Consider the following 19,039-nt stretch of genomic DNA (forward strand, 5'->3'; position numbering starts at 1 on the left):
TGTTTGTGGCGTTCTGTGAGCTTGTGTTTGTGATGTGACAGTGATGGGAGCCCTACCCCTCATCCCACTGCATGTCTGTGCAGAGCATGTTTGATCTAAAAACTGCTGGAGGCATTGTGAAAACCAGGGGTGGCACCTTGTATGTAGCAGCACGTCCTGCAGAGACGTGTGTGAGCACAGGAATTTCCCCTGCTGGGCAGGGCTGTGCTCCAGGGACCTCTTCTGAGGCACCAGATGCATGGTCATGTCATGTAAACACCACCCAGACAAGCAAAAAATTGGGCTTGCTGCTCATTAAGCATCTTTATCACAGTGTGTCTGAGTAGTGATGAAATGCAAGTGCTCTGTACACGAGGAATATAAAATAAGGACTGTATGAAGAAATAAATGCTCTTTAATTCTGTTGTCTTGAAAACCAAATAATTAAGGTGATGACAAAGATGGCTTTTATCTACTCTCAGAAAAAAGGAGGAAACAACACACATAATGTGCCCTAAAGGAAAGGCCAACTAGATACAAAGTTTTTTAGTAATAATTTTCACAAAACCTTTCCTGGAAAGGTTTTCTCAAAACCTTTCCCAGGAAAAAACAAATCACAGCTATATTCATAGCCTGGATTTTATTTAGTTCCTCACTATTCCAGCATGACTATAGCTCTGGCTGCTCTTAGAAAAGTTAGGAAATGAGTTAAGTTCAGTATTAATATAGGGAGTTACATTTGCAAAGCCAATCAAAAGCTTCACACGGTGTTCCAAGATACCGGAATCCAACTCACAGGATTTGCCAAAGCTCTATTTTTATTTTGTCTTCATCTGATGTTATCAAGGTTGTTCATGTTCCAAAAATGGATGAGTTTAGCAATAGCTAGCAGTTGGTAATAGGAGTCAAGAAGACCAAGGCTTTTAACACATTCAGAATGTTTAATTTCCCCTCCATCTGATGATAATAACTTAACATGTAAAAAGAAAATAACACAAAATTATGTGGATTTAAAAAACCTCCCACGCACCTTATGGAATTAAAATACTGTGTGGGCCTGGAACCACGAGTATGTTCACTAAGTATGATCTCCAGAAGCATGTTATATTTGAGGAAAAAAAAAAATTAAATGAAAAATTAATCGTTGCTGTTTTATCCAAACACTTCACTTTCCTAATATTTTGCCGTGCCCATTAGGTAATCACCCCATTTATGTTTAGCTAAATTTTTTTCCTTAGGGTGGTATCTGTAAAATTTAAATATCTGCTTATACATTTGGGGTGTTTCTATAATTGGAACATAACATTGCAGTAAGTCTTGAAGCATGTCCAAGAAAAGGTCAGGTTTTGCTGAAATTTTTTACTTATCTGAAGCTTTTTCACGCCAAAATGGATTTAAGTGTATAGTCAGCAGAGTGTTTGTGTAAGGTGGGGTGGTTTTGGTTGGAAGTCTGGCTTCCCAGGGAGAGCTGGCACGGCACCAGGATGTGCAGTGTGCTTTGCAGAGTCACAGAACAGCCTGACGCAGGAGACATACCGGAGATAAGTGTGGGAAATCCTATCTGCTTCATCATCCCAGTAGATGTGGAGAGTGAGGAAGAAAGAGCCAAACCCTTCTCAGAGATGTTTCTAGGAAGCAGTGTCATAAATATATACTATAGATGCTTTCTGGGAGCTTTTTTTTTAAAAAAAAAGAAAAAGCACTGGGGATAGGGCTCAGAAATTGTTAAAACAAGGTAGGATGGCTGCAGTATTACTCTGTTCAGGGGTACATATGTTAGTGTGTTTTATCAACAATTAGCCTTTTAAAATTTATCTAATAAAAACCTAAGATGGCCATGGAAGCCTGCTCCTTTTGATGGCACTCGTAGCGCTGTAGAATGAGAGCAGCACATGCTGTGGTACAGCACAGCCACCATAAACAAATCCCCCTGTTCTGACTGTGGGGACAGGTATTTTAGGTTAGAATAGAAACACAAGGAGGAGAAACTGCAAAGATGAAGCTGAGTGGAGGGGAGCCCACATTTCCTGTGGCAACTCGACTTCAATTGCTCCCCATTCCCCAGCAGAGCAAGTGCTCCCAAACCCAGAGCTCTGCTTGGCTCCCTGCTCCCAGAGGCCCTCCAGGGATGCTGAACATGCCTGTGCTGTTTGTAAATGCTCTTTATAGCTTCCCTGCAGGAAATCTATCACCATGTGAAAAGTACCAAATTTTTGTGTTAAAATGTACTCATTTCCTTGATCAAAAGGGCAACGTTGCTGACAGTGAACTCTTTGGAAATTTGAGTTTGTCTGGAAATAACATTGTAGTTGGCAGAGACTAGAAATAGAATGGAGTGTGGGGGATTTAGTAAATATATTTAGGATACAGGAGTCAGTAAGGGGACGCAGAATGACATGGCAAAGATGTACGTGCAAAATCCAAATGCACATAAACCAGGTTTTTCACACAGTGGTGGTGGCTTTAGTACAGAACCTTTATGACACAGTTAGACTACAGCCAAGGAATAAATTTCAAAGAAATTTAGCAGTCGTTTTTGTAGTACGTACACTCTGACAGGTTTCATTCATAAACCTCATCTACCAAGAGCGTTTTACAAGGTATTATTACAGAAGCACTAAAGAGATGCAGCAACTGTCAGGAGCTTTTTGCCAGAAAACATTTCCTGAAGAAGACAGTCATGCACAGCAAACCAGAAATATGCTGTTTTTTAAGAGTTGTATTTAGAAAGCATCTTCAGGAAGAGGAGATGGAATGTTATCTTCCTTAGGTATACGCCTGTTAAGATATTTCTATCATGTACTGCAATCTAATGCTGGATCATGTAAGAGGGGCTTTGCACATTCCTTCCTCATTTCTGTTAGGAAATTAAATCCTGATAAGGTTCTATATGATGTCTCTTATCACTCTGTAAAGTAGCAATTTAAAGACCAGAAACACATATGGGTTTTTCATCTTTATGATCCAATTTTGACCACTGGAGTTTGTTTCCTGCTGCTCTTTTCAGGAGGGCAGAAAATGCTTTGTCCAAAATCCACTTACTTCTCTGCTGGCCTTGAGTTTGAAGAATGTTCTGTTAAATCCAAAATACGTGGTTGTAATATTGAGCAAAAATTGGCTTCCTGCTAATAAATGAATACAAGGAGTATTAATTTGGGGCAGAGAGCCTCCTCCAGTGGGAAGGCAGAAGGATGAAGGAGCAGCAGCACAGGTGTCTGCAGATGTGTGCCCTCCATCCTCACACTCAATCTCATCTTCCAGCCCCACTCCCTGAAGGTTATTTTTATTCTCAAATACCCTCAGTGAGACAATTTTGTTACACCTCCTGCTTTTCAACCTTTAGAGTGTTATTCCAGAACTAATCCATGTTTTGCTTTCTGAAAATAGCAAGGAGGACATAATGGAGATGAATATCCAATCAAAAAAACCTTAAATTGCTGTTTTAAGGGTTGAACTTTGAACATAATCTGCCTGCAAGTAGATTACACTTATGGTCATTTAGATACAAATACACTTTTATAAGAGAATTATTCACTCAGGAAAGTGTGCAGAGGGAATTTAGAGAAGATGTACAAAAATAACTAGGAAGCTCAAGGAATCAATTTATGTTCAAGTATTAAAGTAATGACAATAAAGCTTTACCAGCAGAAGCTACAGACACTTCAGTGTCTTGAGGTAAAGCACAATTATTTATATAAAAAAGGGAGAGGAAATATTGAAACTTATTTTATTTCAGTGTTAGATTAAATAATTGATGGTGATTTGCAAATGACAAAAGGGTAGCAGCAAAATCATTTAAAAGTGGCAAGTTTAGGTATCATGAGGGAGAGAGGAAATGTCCTGGCAGTGTCTGAATCTACCAGGCTCAGGCTTAATAAATACAAGGTACAAATTCCAAGATGGGCTTCAAAACAAGTAGGGTGGAGGTATTTTTGTTGGTTTAGAGGGTGGTTTGTTTGGTTGGTTGTTGTTTTGTTGTTGTTTGTTTGTTTTTTCCTGTTTTCCAACCAACTCAAGATCAGCAAGTTTAAACATAATATTTCTTCCAGAGTGGTGATAATTTGAGTACAGATATTTTTTATCTTTCTGCATGTTTTTTTTTTTTTTTTTTTTGGTTTGGCTGTTTTTTAACAGTAAATGCATTTTCCTGTAAAGGCTGCAGCACATGGGTTCCCAGGGAATAGTTCAGTTGTGTTTTGACTTTTAAAACATTTTATACTTTTCCTCTTAACTTCAAGCATTTATAATGCATTAGGGTCACTGGTTCTAGTGGGAGTGCTGATGTTAAGGTTAGTTCAAGGGTAATTGAATATATTTAGGAGATGTCAGGATAGAAATTCTATAAAAGTAAAGATGCTTTATTTTGAGTGTAGATCTAGATACTAGATGTCTTGTATTAAATTCAGGTTTGTGTGGAAAAAAGATAATATGCAGTTACAGAAGTATGTCATGTGATACTGGAGGGTACTTAGTAATAATGAAAGTAGAAAATTAAGCTCCTAACTATCTGAACACACACAAATATATTTATATATATGTATATGCATGCACTGTATCATGATTATGTAAAGGAAGTGGAATATAGTCTTTTAAAAGTGGAAAAGCTTTATCTTTGGTGACACTTCCCATACAACTGTCACAAGGAATTGTAGATCCAAAAAGCCATGTGAACACAGCTGTAGAGTAGAAAAATCATGGAACTAACTTTTTCCACTCTGATAATAAATAAATTATGTCAGAGTGCTCATTATTTTAATTAAATGAATGTGTAGCCATTAATAGTTGTGATACCTCATCCCCCCATCACGCAGACAAGGAGGATTGTTAATTCAGGGCTCAGAAATACAAGAGCAACACAGCTCCAAGGCACCTCAAAAAAATCAGGTGAAGGGAAAAACTGTTCATGTTGCTGTATGGACACAGATTTGTAGCTTACCCATGGCAATTGTCTTGATATTATTTTTAATAGTATTTTGCCTTGTCTTCTGACCACACAGGTCTTACAGATACTCAAGGAAATGTGCATCTGGTTAAACTTGGTGTAACTTATATAGCCTGGAGCAATGAGTAAGTTCTTACTTAATTAAATGAATTATGTAGGCATTTTTTAATTGTCCAAATGCCAAACCAGATACACTGGGCTTTGGATCTCCTCCCTGTTTTTAGAGCAATACTGACTTTGTTTCTTACCATGTTTTTGTGGGTTTTTTTTCCCAGGCTAGTAATCTACAATGGACTTGAGCTATTTTGATATGGTTATCTTTAATCAAGCATATAACTTAGTAACATTTTGTGGATTGGATTAAATTCTTTTGATAGTATTTTAACATGACAATTTGTAATTATATTCTTTTGCTACAGCAGACAGATTGGTAAGTCATTAGTTATTAGGGAAAAGAAATGTTTTTAATGAATAAACAGGGCCTTTCAGATAGGTAGTGTCAAGCATCACTCAGGAGGGCCAAAATAAGGACTTCAAGGCTATTACTGGACTGTACATATCTTCCAGTATTTAAACCATAATTCATAAAAAACTCTGTGGTTTTAAAAGTATGGCAATGCATCATATTATATAATATTAGAAATATCCTTCCCCAGCATGTGCTTAATAATTTGTTTTGGTATTGTTACAACTAGTGCCTTGTGAAAGTGAACCAGTTAATGCCTGATGTGATTTATGGTGCTTTAAGTTGGGAGGTCATAACCATAAATATTGTAAAGGGCTTTGATTTTCAGATTATGCCAAACACTCCCATTTTAAAAAATGGATCTCACTGAAATGTGCAACGCTGGGAAAGTAAACACAACATTTTCAATTTAATTTCCATTCTCTTCTGTGACCATGACAGATCACATGAAAAAGGAAGCCATCACAGCACGTCATGCCTTGAACTGGATGAAATGTGTTACAATATGAATCTCTGGAGCGTTTTTTTCCTCCAGTGGGGCTCTAATTTATACTTGCTCACTCAGGAATAAACAGTGCTATTTTCTGACCTGTCATCTGTCTCACATCAACTCTCTTCATCTTTTACACTGAGAAAATGATGTAGTTGAACTGAATGCTAAAGCAGCAAACTGTGTTAAGATTAATTTTACAGTCCAGCCCTTAAAAAATTTTAGAACTCTTCTATTCATCCTTTCATTACTGTGACAGCAGATTTCCAGTGTGGCAAATGCACACATGGGGTAGATGGCACATGTGTACAGAGGCAGAGACAGAATGATTGAATGAACACAGAGATGAGTGAATACTGGGGGTGTTCTGAGCTCTGCTACCAGCTCTGAACTTCCTGATCTCATTACCACCACCCAGTGGAAAAGTGTGGAGATAATGCCAGCTCCTGGTGTGAACTTCAGGGCTTCTTCCCACAGAAATCCCCACTGCTTCAGCAGATCGGCCCAGGCTCACCCATGTGAAGTTTCTAATTGACTGTGGAATACTTCTGATCAATTTTTTAGACTCCAGAATTTTTAACTCTGGAAAAAAAACTGTGTGCATGTAGGCAGGGAAAGTAATCTGTTTGTAATAAATGGCCACAAATCATCTGCTGTTCTAGATCTCAAAATTTACAATTTTCCTCTTTGTGAATTTCTTTTTATCAGGTTTTCCCTTAATGCTTCATTTATTTTTGTTAAAAGCTTTTAAGTACCTTGGAAATGTATTTTTAAACAAAGCAAGTTTTAACTGGATAAAATTAATTTTAAAAAAAGAATTATTTGGTAAAAGTGAAATCTGCATTTTGTAGTCAACTCCATCTCCAGAAAAGATGAAGAATGACTACTTGAAATCTCTTTGGATATTGTTTACAGTGTTCATGTGCTGTTTACTGAAGATTTTATACGGCAGGAAAAGTCAAGGAATGGTTTGGATTGGAAGGGACCTTAAAAACCACTTAAAAAAGACCATCCTAAAGAGTCTCCTGCCATATGCAGGGACACCTTCCTCTACACATGGAAGCATTGCCTCTGAGATAAAATCCAGATTTTTTTCTTATGTTTTTTGATAATTTAACTTCATTCATTCTGTTAGGATTTGGCTTGGATGTTTGGTTTAAATGAATATTGGGAAAATGTAATTCCAGGACAGCCTGTTTCAGGGATTCATTTTCCACTTGCTGGCTCCATTTGATTTTCACATAGACACACTCTGTTTGATAGAGGATTTGCTTCTAAGGCAATGTTTAACACAGCACAGTGAATTGCATTTTCAGCATTTGAAATGGTCAAGAGTGGCTTGTGCAGCCATCAGGTGTTTTCTGGCCTTTGCAAAAATATCCTGCTGTTTAATACTATTATAGCACATCAGTTACTTGTTGGTGTCACCTCATATTCAGTGTGTCATTTGCAGTTTTATTTAAAATTTTTATTTGTCTGGTGTTTTTTTTGTCTGTTTGTTTGTTTTTGTTTGTTTTTTGTTTTGTTAGGAATGGATTAGGGCAAAAAACAAAAAGATGAAGTGCACATGTTAGGGAAGTTATGCAGCATAAACATTAAGAAGGGAAGATACAGAGAATGGTGTATTTTATCCAGTAACAACACAGTTTTTCCCAGTAAAATCCTAAAGAAGTGGTAATATTGGTGATTGGGAAGAGCAAGGGGCAGAAAAGTGTTTGCATTTCTGAAGACAGGAATGTGGTGCTAGGTACAGATGCCACAGGGATATGTGGAAAGAGGGAGAGGATGATTCTTGGCTGGACAAGCTTTTTCCTGGAGCTGTTCTGAATAAGCAGTGCTATGGAATTATGTGTTTTGGAAGGAGCAAAGCAAAGAAAAAAATAATATGTTTTAATAAATCTTTGCTGCTGCTTTTGAGATTGAGCAGAAACACTAGTTCAAGCCTTCCCAGTCCCTGTGACATAACACTGGGGGCTGCAGCCCATGATTTGGCTGCAGGGCTTTAAGGCACTGCTGCCTTTCCTCAGCTCTGTGGTACCAGCTCTCCACTCTGCTCAAGTGCTGAAACAGGGAGCCCACTCTGATATCCTCACCCACCACAAAGGATGTGCTGGGAACTAGGCTACCAGAGTATCCCAGTTTCCTCTTTTTCCTGCTGTTCCACCCCCACAGCTGATGAATGAATGCAGTTGTAATACAGCTTATAATGTACATTACCCCATAATGGCCTTTAAAAGGTACACGGGATACTCCCAGCTTTCCTCGTGCTTAATGCAAGGATGATGAGTGTCTGAAATAGGGAGACACATACAAAAGGCTAAGTGAAAAGGGAAAAAAAAAAAAAAAAAAAAGGAGCAATACAAGGGGGCTGAAGGTGCAGGAGATGGTAAAAAGGTGTGTCTCAGGCAGCAGATTACTTACAGGGAGATATTCCTAGGATAAAGTGAATTTTGTTGAATTCAATAAGAATTGCTATGGGAACTTAATTGAGTTTCTTGTGACTTGAGCACAGATATTCCTTTCTATCCTTGATGGGTATGTTCCAGGAGAAAGTGAATGATTTCTCAGGATATGTTAGTTTAACCTGCTTTAAAACCTGTTAACCAAAAGAGGACTGTTTATACTCCTGAATATTTTTTCTGGGTTATGCCAGGACTATTTCATAAATAATGACTATTATTAAATATTAGAATGCAGAATATTGCATATTCACACGGGCAGAAAAACAGTAGAATGCACAAGAATTAGTTTAATTTGTTCACTGGCTTCTAGTTCACAAGTTTCACAGAAAATCTGTCATATCCATAGCCTGTTTCTTGAGTTGATATTTGCTGTCTTATACAGGAACAGTCCTTGGAGATTTTTCCCAAATAGAAGAATAGGAGAATGAATAAATAGGCAGCACTGGTTATTATTATATAGCAGAGATTTGAATAAATAGCAATACAAACAGATGAAACCCAGATACTTACCCAGGAGAACAGGACAGAGATGGAAACAGGGAAGATTGATGGTAGGTGGGAGCCATAGGGCTAGGGACTGATGAAATTAGCAATTTATTAAGAATAAAGCATTTGGGAAGGAAGCAGCATCTTGAGTCCATGTGATCATAATAAACAGAATGAGGCAAGAAAATTTAGGTAAAGGGTTAAGATAGCAAAGTATCAGAGATCAATCAAAAAAAAAAATAGGCCAATGAGAATAAGCAGGACTAGAAAATATGCATTTTGCTTGTTAGGTGTTATTTAGTACTACTTGTCCTTTGTTTATTCTGTGCTTTGGAGGAATCAAGTGGTTTTTAATTGCTTGTTGTCTTTTTCACTCCCTTAATAGAGGAGGACAGTGATTTTCATGAGCAGAAGCTAGAGCAGCTTTTAATGCTGTTGGTCACTTCTGTTTGGTACAAAGCAGAGTGAACCTTTGAAACCTGAGCTGTGGGAGTAGATTATTTCTCTGTTGCTACAAGAAGATGTTCCCAAGTCCTTGGACTCTGAAGAAGAGCGTGCAATGAGTGCCTGCACATCTCTGAAAGGCCAGAGAGCATTCAGCCCTGAAAGGGCCCAGGTATGGCTGCAGCAGCTGGGAGTGAACGTGTCAGCAATGTGTCTGTGCAAGGATTTCAGAGCTAAAGGCTCCAGCTCTTTGAGATGGTGGATGTGTGGAGCTTCATTCCCAGGCAGGAGGGTCCTCACATATCAGTAATGTTCTATTTAGAACATGGAAAAAAAAAAATTCTAGTCCAAGCTGGAATATATTTATTCCCAGGAAAGAGTTGCCTAATTTTATTTCTTGCATAATTTATGTCTTTTCATTACTTTATCCTACCTAAACTTCTGACATTTTTGAGAGATAACCACACCCATGATCCTGTCTGAAGTGGGAACCAGGCCTGAAGTGTGCTGTGTTGTTAAATTTATCAGGTATTTATAATATTGACTTGATTTTCACATGGCAACGAACTTGCCAGTTATTTCTAGATGTACACGTACATCCTCACAACCAGAAAAATCGTGTTACTGCGCGTGTACGTTATCACACGCTTTTTTTGGCTGTAAGCAGCAAATTCTGATCTCTCACCTGTGTCTCAGCTATCAAAACTTTCCACTTTTGCCCTTTCCATAATTCCTCCCTAAGCACTGGAAAGGCTAAAGAATGAATGACACCTGTCAAAATTCACTATTCGCCGTGTACGAATGGCGGTGACGATAGAAGATGTTCATCAGAAGGAGGCACATCTCAAAAACTGGGGCTTCCTTCATCAAGGGTGCAAACACCAGAGACAGTAATTTCTGCCAGGGGAGTTTGTATGTGTCCCCATCCCGAATCTTCTGGCAGCAGCTCATCTATTTTGGAGGACAAGATGATAGGACACTGCTATTATGTTGCCAGCAGTAAATGCTGACTAAGGGACATGGTCAGATGTTACATCATGTTTCTGGGCTGCTTTTCTAAGGTGTTCCCTCTTTTGGCACTGGGAATTTATCCCATCAATTTTGATTTTTACAATCCAGAATAAAGGTAAAGGAGGTTGGGAGACGAGCCAAAAAGTGTTTCACACCTCGCATGAGAAAGCTGCAAATCACGGGGATCTTATGGGGGGGGGTAAAAAACCCCAACAAAACAACAAACCACACTAAAGCATCTTTCCAGTAATCATCTTACACTGTGACAAATTCTGGTCCTGGAAGGCAGCTCCGATTTGTGTGCTGCAAAAAGAAAGGAACACTTAGGCTGGTGAAGGAGCAGGGCTGTGCTCTAGGTACCTCACCCCGATGTACCTGATGGTTTTTAGTCCGGTTTGCTGGGGGCTTTGCAGAGCTGAGCGAGTACATTACACGGGCGTCGGGGCTGAGGATCGCAGAGTCTGCGCCAGAGCCTGCAAGAAACCATGGTTGCTGTCCTTCTCCTTGCAGAGCCCAAGCCCTGCGAGGCCGGCTGTGCAGAGCCGCGGGCGGCCCGGGAGCACCGTGAGTAACCGGGGGGAGAGGTGGGCTCCCGAGGAGGAGGAGGAGGAGGAGGAGGAGGAGGAGGAGGAGGAGGAGGAGGAGGAGGAGGAGGAGGAGGAGGAGGAGGAGGAGGAGGAGGAGGAGGAGGAGGAGGAGGAGGAGGAGGAGGAGGAGGAGGAGGAGGAGGAGGAGGAGGAGGAGGAGGAGGAGGAGGAGGAGGAGGAGGAGGAGGAGGAGGAGGAGGAGGAGGAGGAGGAGGAGGAGGAGGAGGAGGAGGAGGAGGAGGAGGAGGAGGAGGAGGAGGAGGAGGAGGAGGAGGAGGAGGAGGAGGAGGAGGAGGAGGAGGAGGAGGAGGAGGAGGAGGAGGAGGAGGAGGAGGAGGAGGAGGAGGAGGAGGAGGAGGAGGAGGAGGAGGAGGAGGAGGAGGAGGAGGAGGAGGAGGAGGAGGAGGAGGAGGAGGAGGAGGAGGAGGAGGAGGAGGAGGAGGAGGAGGAGGAGGAGGAGGAGGAGGAGGAGGAGGAGGAGGAGGAGGAGGAGGAGGAGGAGGAGGAGGAGGAGGAGGAGGAGGAGGAGGAGGAGGAGGAGGAGGAGGAGGAGGAGGAGGAGGAGGAGGAGGAGGAGGAGGAGGAGGAGGGAGGGATGCCATCCCAAGCGCTCCCCGACGCCGTGACCCAGAAGTTTTGCCAGCCCGCTGCCGACCCCTTGGCTCGGGGGGGGATGCGGAGGGGATGGCGTGCGGCGGCCGCAGCCCCGCCAAGGGCGGCTCGGAGCGAACCCCGAGCGGGGACGAGAAATGAGCGATCTCCTCCCCCAGCCACGCTGTCACGGGAGCCCAGAGCGGCGGGGCCCGATGGAGCCCGGGGAGCGGGGGTGCTGCTGCTCCCCGGGCAGGTGGAGGTGCCTGCGAGTGGCTCGAGAGAGAAACACGTAACAAAAGAGAGAAGGGCGCGGCGGAGGGCGCGGAGGCTGCTCGGAGGAGGGGGAGGGCGGCAGCGTCGGGCTGGGGGCGTCGCACCCCGGGCATCTCTCCGTGCCCACCCCTCGCCCCCCCCCCAAATCCCAGAAGAATCGCGCTCGTCGTCGTCCCCACCCCCGGAAAAAGGAGGGCACACCCCACCTGCGGGGCTCGCTGCGGCTGGGGGTGCCGGCTCTGCCCTCTCCCCCCGCCCGTCCCCCTTTACCTGCCGCCGGCCCGGCCGCGGCGGGGGCAGCGGGGCGTGGGGCGGTGGGTGGCGGTGGAGGCGGCGTGTGACAGATGTCCTCCTCTGACAGCGCTCGGTACCAGCCCAGTGGCTCCCTGCCATTGGCTCAGTGCAGCCGACCGGCAAGGCTGCTCGCTATAATAGCACTATGCCTGCCAGCGGCGGCGGCAGCTCGCTCGGCTCCGCCGCGGCCGCCCCGCCGCGCATCCCCCTCCTCCTCCTCCTCCTCCTCCTCCTCCTCCTCCTCCTCCTCCCGCGGCCGCGCCGCGCCTGAGGGGCCGCACCCCCGGCCCCCGCCGGCCCCGGCACCGCCGGCCCTCCCCGCCCAGCCCCTCCGAGCCCGGCCTGAGGAGGCGGCCCCGGCCCCATGGAGTGCTACTACATTGTCATCAGCTCCGCGCACCTCAGCAACGGGCACTTTCGCAACATCAAGGGAGTTTTCCGCGGCCCCCTCAGCAAGAACGGGAACAAAACTCTGGTAATGGCTTCTTCCCTTGCCTCCCCCTTCCTCCTTCTCCTCCTCCGGCCGGCAGCGGCGGCTCTGGGCAGCGGGAGCCCCGGCCGGCCGCCGCTCCCGTGCCGCGGTGCCCTGGGCTCCCGGCCGGCCGGGCGGGCGCTGCCGCGTCCCCGCAGAGCTGCGGCGGCTGCGGCCGGAGGGACGGCCCGGGGACCCTTCAGGGCGGGGAGCTGCAGGGCCGGGGCCCCGCAGCCCGGGGGAGGTCGGGGAGAGGCGGCCGCCGCCCGGCTGAGCGCGTCTCCGGGCGCGGGGGCTCCCCGCCGGCCCTGTCCCCCCCCGAGCGGGGACAGCCGCAGGTCCCGGCCGGACGAGCGCAGGGAGGGATCCCCAACTTGTCTGCTCGCTCCTCCGAGTCCTTTGGCCGCAGAGGTGCGTTTGTGCGGGCGCAGCCTGAGAGACCGTCCGCGGTTTGGTTTGTTGGCTGCCAAGTTCTCTTTAGCAGCAGAACTCGGGGTTTGACAGCACTCAGTGGCTTGAGGCAGTTTGGCTCAGGTGCTCCGGAAAGTCTGCACAGGCTATTCGGACTGTTCGTGAATTCATCCTCCGTGCCTGGGTACCTTCTCTTGGGTGTGCTATGGGTTTGCTGACTTGCTCGAACTCGCTTGGTGCTGTTGCTGAAGTTTAATGGAAGAGCGAGGACGCGATAGCCTTGGCGATCCATGTGCTGCCCTGCCTGCTCTGGTAAAAAGGATGAGGGATAACGGCAGGCCGGGTCAGCTGCATCACGTAACATCTCAATCACGGCACAAACACGCTGTGGACAGATGTCTGGAGAGGAGGATGGAGCTGAAAGAGGGGCTTAGCTACGTTGTTTATCTCTCTCACCCATCACTGACTTATTCTGAAATCCCCTTTGGAGGAGACGGAGCAGAACATACTCACCACATTCTTGTTCCCTCGAATGCACGACCTATATTGATGGGGAATTTACTGAAGTACTTAACATTTGCTAGAGTTGGCAAGCTTGCAATTTCTCCCTAAATAAAGAGATTAAAGCAAGTCTGAGCCAAGTCGTAAAAATAGTAACTACTACGAGAGAATCTGAGGCAGATTTTTGGACTGTTTCAAATGTGAAGTTCCTGCTTTCACGTTGTAAATCTTTACAATTTTATTTGCTGTGGATTCTGCAAATTTTTCTGTTGGGGATTGCGTTCTTGGAATTTTAAACAAGTATTTGTAGTATCCATGAGATGGCAATGTGTGTGTAATATTTCACTGTTACAGTTGCAAACCTAAGACCTACTGCAGAAATATTTGCTGCATTTCAAATAATGGCATGATACATCACCTTCTTCCTACTAACAATTTCAGTAAAGATGCATTTGGCAGGACTGAGAATACTCTGATGTAACTTTTGGACTGTGTATTGTCTTGCAGTTCATAATGGATTCTGCTTCAACAGCATTTTGTTCTTTAATCTTTTCACTTAACCAAAAAAAAAAAAAAACAACAAAAAAACCCAAAACAGCCCTGTATTCTCAATATTCCCGATTAATTTATTTACTGGTGAAATTATTTGCAACCAAAATGTTTTGGGAAAGACTGGTGCTAACTTCATATTCAAGTAAAAATAATGGTGTGGGCTCATGATGTGCTCATACTCTGGAAGAAAAAAATGTACTCTGGGAAGAAATTTAACTCAAATCTGCTCTTTGGTGAGACAGATGTGAAGGGAGACAAGGAGGCATTGGCTATGGGACTGCCATGAGAAGTTTTTGCTGGGTTGAAAAGGAAGAGTTCTTGATGTTGGCTCTGTGGACAGCAAAATGAAATCCTTCCCTATGGTATAGATGCAGGCATCAAGGCTTGTGTTTCTGTTTGGGCTATTTTTTGATTTGTAGGAGGTAAAGATACCACTGAGTTGTGATACAGGGCATTGCTAGCTCAGACTGATAGTTCTGAGGTGCTGAAGTACATTTCAGTGGGAAAATCAGATGTTTCATTGTTTCAGAGGATTGGTCACTTTCACTGTAAACAAGCTTCTCAGACTTGGAAGGATGAAAATATTTCTTAGTGTAAGCTAGGATAAGTCTTTAGAAATTCCAGTAAGAACACAGCCTTTTAGCATGCTCTTCCTGTCTTCCATCATAGAATAAGACTAGGAGAAACAGCAATCTGTAAAGCTAAAAATCAGAAATTTTGAAGCTGCTCTGACTCAGACATATCTTCCCATTTGCTGTAAAGCATTCATTGTCTCTTCATCTGAGCTCCAAGTATTCTGAAATCACTGCTTTCTCATAAACCAAGGAGAACCTGAAAACAGCCTCCCTTCATATGGCGCTGAATTGCTTCTGTGCAAAACTTGCATTTGTTGGGTTTTGGTTCTCCTTCAGAGTTCTGCCACCACACTCTTGTCTAGGAATAAAGATGAGTGCATGTTTTTCAGCAGAGTTTCACATCATGTAGAAAAGTGAGAAAGGCTGGATCTAGTCAGATGATGCTGTGGTTTCAAGATGATTTTATGTGGTGTATCTTCACACCTGTGCTGCTCAGGTTTCAGGGGAGAAAGCTCCTTGGGCCTTTTCACTGCTGTCCCATCCTGGAATGACTTGGTATTGTCCTGAAACTCTTTTTTTTTGCCCTGCTCTCCAGGAGAGGTCACTGAGTGATTCTTTTTCCCTGATTGTTTGTCTCTGCGGGTGATCATTATGTGCTTGTCCTCCTCCTGCATCCTGACGCAGGATTAGCCATTTAAAACTTGACGAAGATTTGGTTCAAAACTCCCAGAATACAGCAGGAGCTGCAGCAGAGCTACAAACCCTTGGTCAGCTGGTAGGGAATATGGAACACAAAGCTCTGGCCTCCTATAAAAGCTGCTCAGTGGAGAGCATCAGAGAGTTACTTTTTGGTAGAAGAGATGGAACGACAGTGCTTCTGTTGCCTTGGCCTTTCTCTAAGGCACATCTGTCTTTAATGCCTCCTGAGAGTGGGCTTTGAGATGGCTTTTTGAGATGGGGTTATTTGGGAGGGGGAGAGAAGTGCATGAGGCATAAAGATACAGACTAGGAGCAGGATGGGGAAGTTCACAGGTCTGCTCCTCAAGATGAAATACCTCCTCAGGAAAGAAGAAAGGAAAGGCTCATCAGGAAAACCTGAGCTCAGAGAGAAGTGAGAGGCACAGGAGGGAACAAAGGAAAGGCTGGATTTAGGTAACTGAGAAAACAGGTTACTGTAAAAAAATATTAAAATTAAATAAAATAAGAAAAAAATTGCCTGTGAATGAAACTTTAGTCAGGTGGAGGTAGGAAAGGAAGGAATGTGTATCTACATGGAGTTCTGGGTATCTGATAGCTTCACCCAGCACTCAGTGCATGTGGTCCCTCCAGCCCTGCTAGGGTAGGGATCCCTTGCCCAATTGTAATCTGCTGCTTCTTGTCAGGAAAATAAACCTGAATAACCAGTTGATGGGAAATGGGCCCCTGTGGAAGAACAGCCTCCAAAGTCATATTAAAAAGTAACTTCAGAAAATGGAGCAGTATGGTTAAAAGAAATTGGTGGTGGTTGTGATGTCAAATAAGGCTTTATCCTCTCCCTCTGCAGTTTCTATTGCCTGAAATATCCTTCAAATATGCACAGTCTGCTAACAATAGCTAATCTGCCACTGGAGTACTCCATGGCAGCTCTTTGGAAGGTTTTTTTTGTTGCTGGAGTACTGTCTAAGTGAACCAGCTGACATGTGGTCTTTGTGTGGCAGATGGTTTCTGAACAAGATACTCAAAACTTAACATGTGGGTCAGTACTATGCAATGATGTTTAAAATTTCTAGTGCTCTTTCTGCGTTTTCATGCTTTTTGGTGTTTTAATTGATGAGTATTGGCCTGATTGCTTGGCCATTTCATGTCAGCGTTCGTCCTTGGTGACTCTGAAGTTTTTCCAAGGATGTTCTTTTTTGGCTGTAGCGGTTTATAAAAATTGTTTTGCTACAAACTCTTGGTTTTGCCTGTCCTGAACTTTTAATGCACTTACTCTGTTATTTTTTTAGACCTTATGTTATCGATGCCAAATTACAGTAGTCTGTCCTTGTAATTCATCTTCCTTGCTGTGGCTGCTGTCTTGCAGTTTATAATCTCCAAAAGTATTGAAACTTGTATGAAAAAAAACCAGCTTTCTAGAGAGAGAAATCAGTTGTTTGGAGTCAGAACCACAGGCGATTTTTTAAATTCTTAAAATGTCTTTCAGGATGTAAACCCCAAACCATTTTAAAGTATTTATCCTTGTTGATCGATAGAATTTTTGGTTGGTCAGCAAGAGAACTGACTCTTTGATCTTCTGAGTAGCTGGTACGTGGCTGGTGTCTGAGTATCTCCTTTTTCACCTTAAGATACTGCACTGGTGTAAATGGCTTTGTTTTCTTCAGATTCACAGTGGTGGAGGACTGGACGTGTGGGGCTCTTTCACGTCTTTTAACCGGACAAATACATTTTCTCTGGTGGTGATCAGAATGAGTAAGGTGTTGTCACTTGGCTGAGGAGGTCAGGGAAAAGTTTAGACCTCTGTGTGGTATAAATTGCTGCTGTAATTCTAGTTTCAAGTGCCTTGGTGATACAGATGGGAAGTAGGTAAGATTAGAAAGGTCCTGATAAGCAGTTGCTTAAAGGACCAAATACACCAAACACAGGAATCTATTTTTGTGACTAACAGTGACCTCTGTATGTGCTGAGGTTTATACTTTGGTTAAAAGTATGAATACAGGAGGCTCCAGGGGCAGAATGGAAACAGTGGTCCCCAGGTCCAAAGGAGGCAGTCACAAATTATTTAAAACTGGAGTCAGACTCTGAACTCAATGCTATAACCCTTGCAGAGAAGATCTCATGAATTTCTGGTGGCTACCTTGTACTACAGCTTTGTGCCTCCCAGCCAGCTTGGTTATGACTGCAGGGATATTAATTAATTAATAAAGTAATTAATTTGTTTATAAGTCCTTTCAGAACTCCTAGGGCGTGCCTCTACTTTTATGAAAACTCCATGGAGTTCAAATACTGTCACACTAGTGCCCTCTGAAAGTGCCATCTGTTGCTCAGGCTGTCTGCTGTCTTTAGCTCCTTTACACTTTGCAGAATATTTTTGTATTCCCACATCTACTAAAGTAAATAGGTTGTTGTGGACATAAAAACGTATTTTATGAGAATTTGTATTACAATTATCCATTCCCTACTACAGGAAGAAAGTATTAAACTAAAACATTTCCCTGATGAATTACAACTGCAGTTGTAATTCTGCATGATCAGGATAAATGTCCATTGATTTCAAGCTATCTAGTACACATATAAAATAAACAATACTTACCACAGGTTTATTTTAAACACTGGTAAAATGACATCCTGCAGTTCTGTTTGCCATATTGTATATTACCAGTGGCTGGAGGGTAATTTTTCAATTCTATCTTACACATGCAAAATTTAATGGAACTATTGCAATACACTGTTTTTCATCTTTAATGATGCAGAGTTTGTAGGGTTGAGTTGCTAGGCCGGAGTTGTATTGGTTAAGGGAGAAAAATCACCTGTTACTTTCTTCAGTGGTTATGTTCCCTGTGGGTCTGCTAATGCTTTTTTTTGACCTAAGTTCTGAGCTTGAAAACCTTCACATCTTTTCTGTAAGAGAAGCTGAACAGCCCTAACTCATTAAAGCATTAAAGCGGCAAAATAAATTCTGCCTAATTTCATTTTAATAATTAATAAACATTACTTAGGTCATGACTGAAAACCAGCCACTCAGAAGACAACAGAATAGACTGGTAAAGTTTAAGGAGCAATAAAATCATAACTGTGTCCTACTTCTAAAGTCCATTTGTTAGAACTCGGGTGTCTTGGTTCGCTTGTGCGAGGCTGTCTGCAACAGTTCTGGTTCAAAACATTGTCAGCAGGCGTGTTTCGGTGAGCTAACAGGAAACTATCATAATTTAAGTGCATTTCCAGAGCCATTCAGAGAGGTGTCAAGCCTCATGCAGCGAGATACAGCACTCCTATGTCCATCAGACTCTGTGTGACTCCATCATCTGGTCCAAAAAATAGCAGGAGCTGGAGTCCAGCACGCAGCAGATTTAAATTGGGGCAGCTTCTGCTTCAGAGCTATTACTGAGCAGACTTTTGTACTGTAAAAGCTTATTAAATGCATGGTAAGCTTCAAACACGGTATTCTGTTGAATGTAATTAGACTATTACCATGGTTAAATTAGTACACTTGTTTAGTTTTTTTCAGATCGAGGCCTTAAATAATAAGTCTGAGGAGAGCCTTTGCCTGGAGTATTTTCTGATGCAAATATCCATAGCAATCTCTTAGCTCCGAGATACACAACATTAATTTTAACACGTTGCTCACACTTGGAAAACGGCATTGCTAACATATTGTTTACCATGTTGCTAACTGGAAAACAGCAAGCTGGCTCCTGTACTTTCAAAACCACAGATATCTTTGAAGTCTTTACACTAATTAGAATTAGACCTTTCCAAGGTGCAGATTGCAGTCCTGAAAGTCTCGCCTTTCCTGTGGGCTCT

General features: G+C 43.2%; 1 protein-coding gene and 1 long non-coding RNA gene across 3 annotated transcripts in view; one reads left to right on the plus strand and one right to left on the minus strand.

Annotated features, from left to right (window-relative positions):
* Positions 1 to 376: 376 nt before the first annotated feature.
* On the minus strand, positions 377 to 12,228 carry LOC111931903 (uncharacterized). The gene is made up of 5 exons (XR_015289437.1): positions 12,005 to 12,228; positions 10,656 to 10,753; positions 10,540 to 10,583; positions 8,095 to 8,167; positions 377 to 3,052 (listed from the first exon to the last, which is right to left on the minus strand). It is a non-coding gene; the product is annotated as an uncharacterized LOC111931903 (long non-coding RNA).
* A 98-nt stretch (positions 12,229 to 12,326) lies between these two features.
* ZNF804A (zinc finger protein 804A) overlaps positions 12,327 to 19,039 on the plus strand; it is a 148,543-nt gene continuing 141,830 nt past the window's right edge. The window contains exon 1 of one of the 2 annotated variants that reach the window (XM_086898326.1): positions 12,327 to 12,503. In XM_086898326.1, coding sequence (XP_086754452.1) covers positions 12,393 to 12,503 — 111 coding nt within the window. In that variant the 5' untranslated portion in view covers positions 12,327 to 12,392. The remainder of the gene's footprint in view (positions 12,504 to 19,039) is intronic. The other variant, XM_086898328.1, reaches the window with a different exon arrangement.

Source organism: Cyanistes caeruleus, chromosome 7, assembly GCF_971803275.1.
Source record: "Cyanistes caeruleus chromosome 7, bCyaCae1.hap1.1, whole genome shotgun sequence".
NCBI classification, from domain to species: domain Eukaryota; kingdom Metazoa; phylum Chordata; class Aves; order Passeriformes; family Paridae; genus Cyanistes; species Cyanistes caeruleus.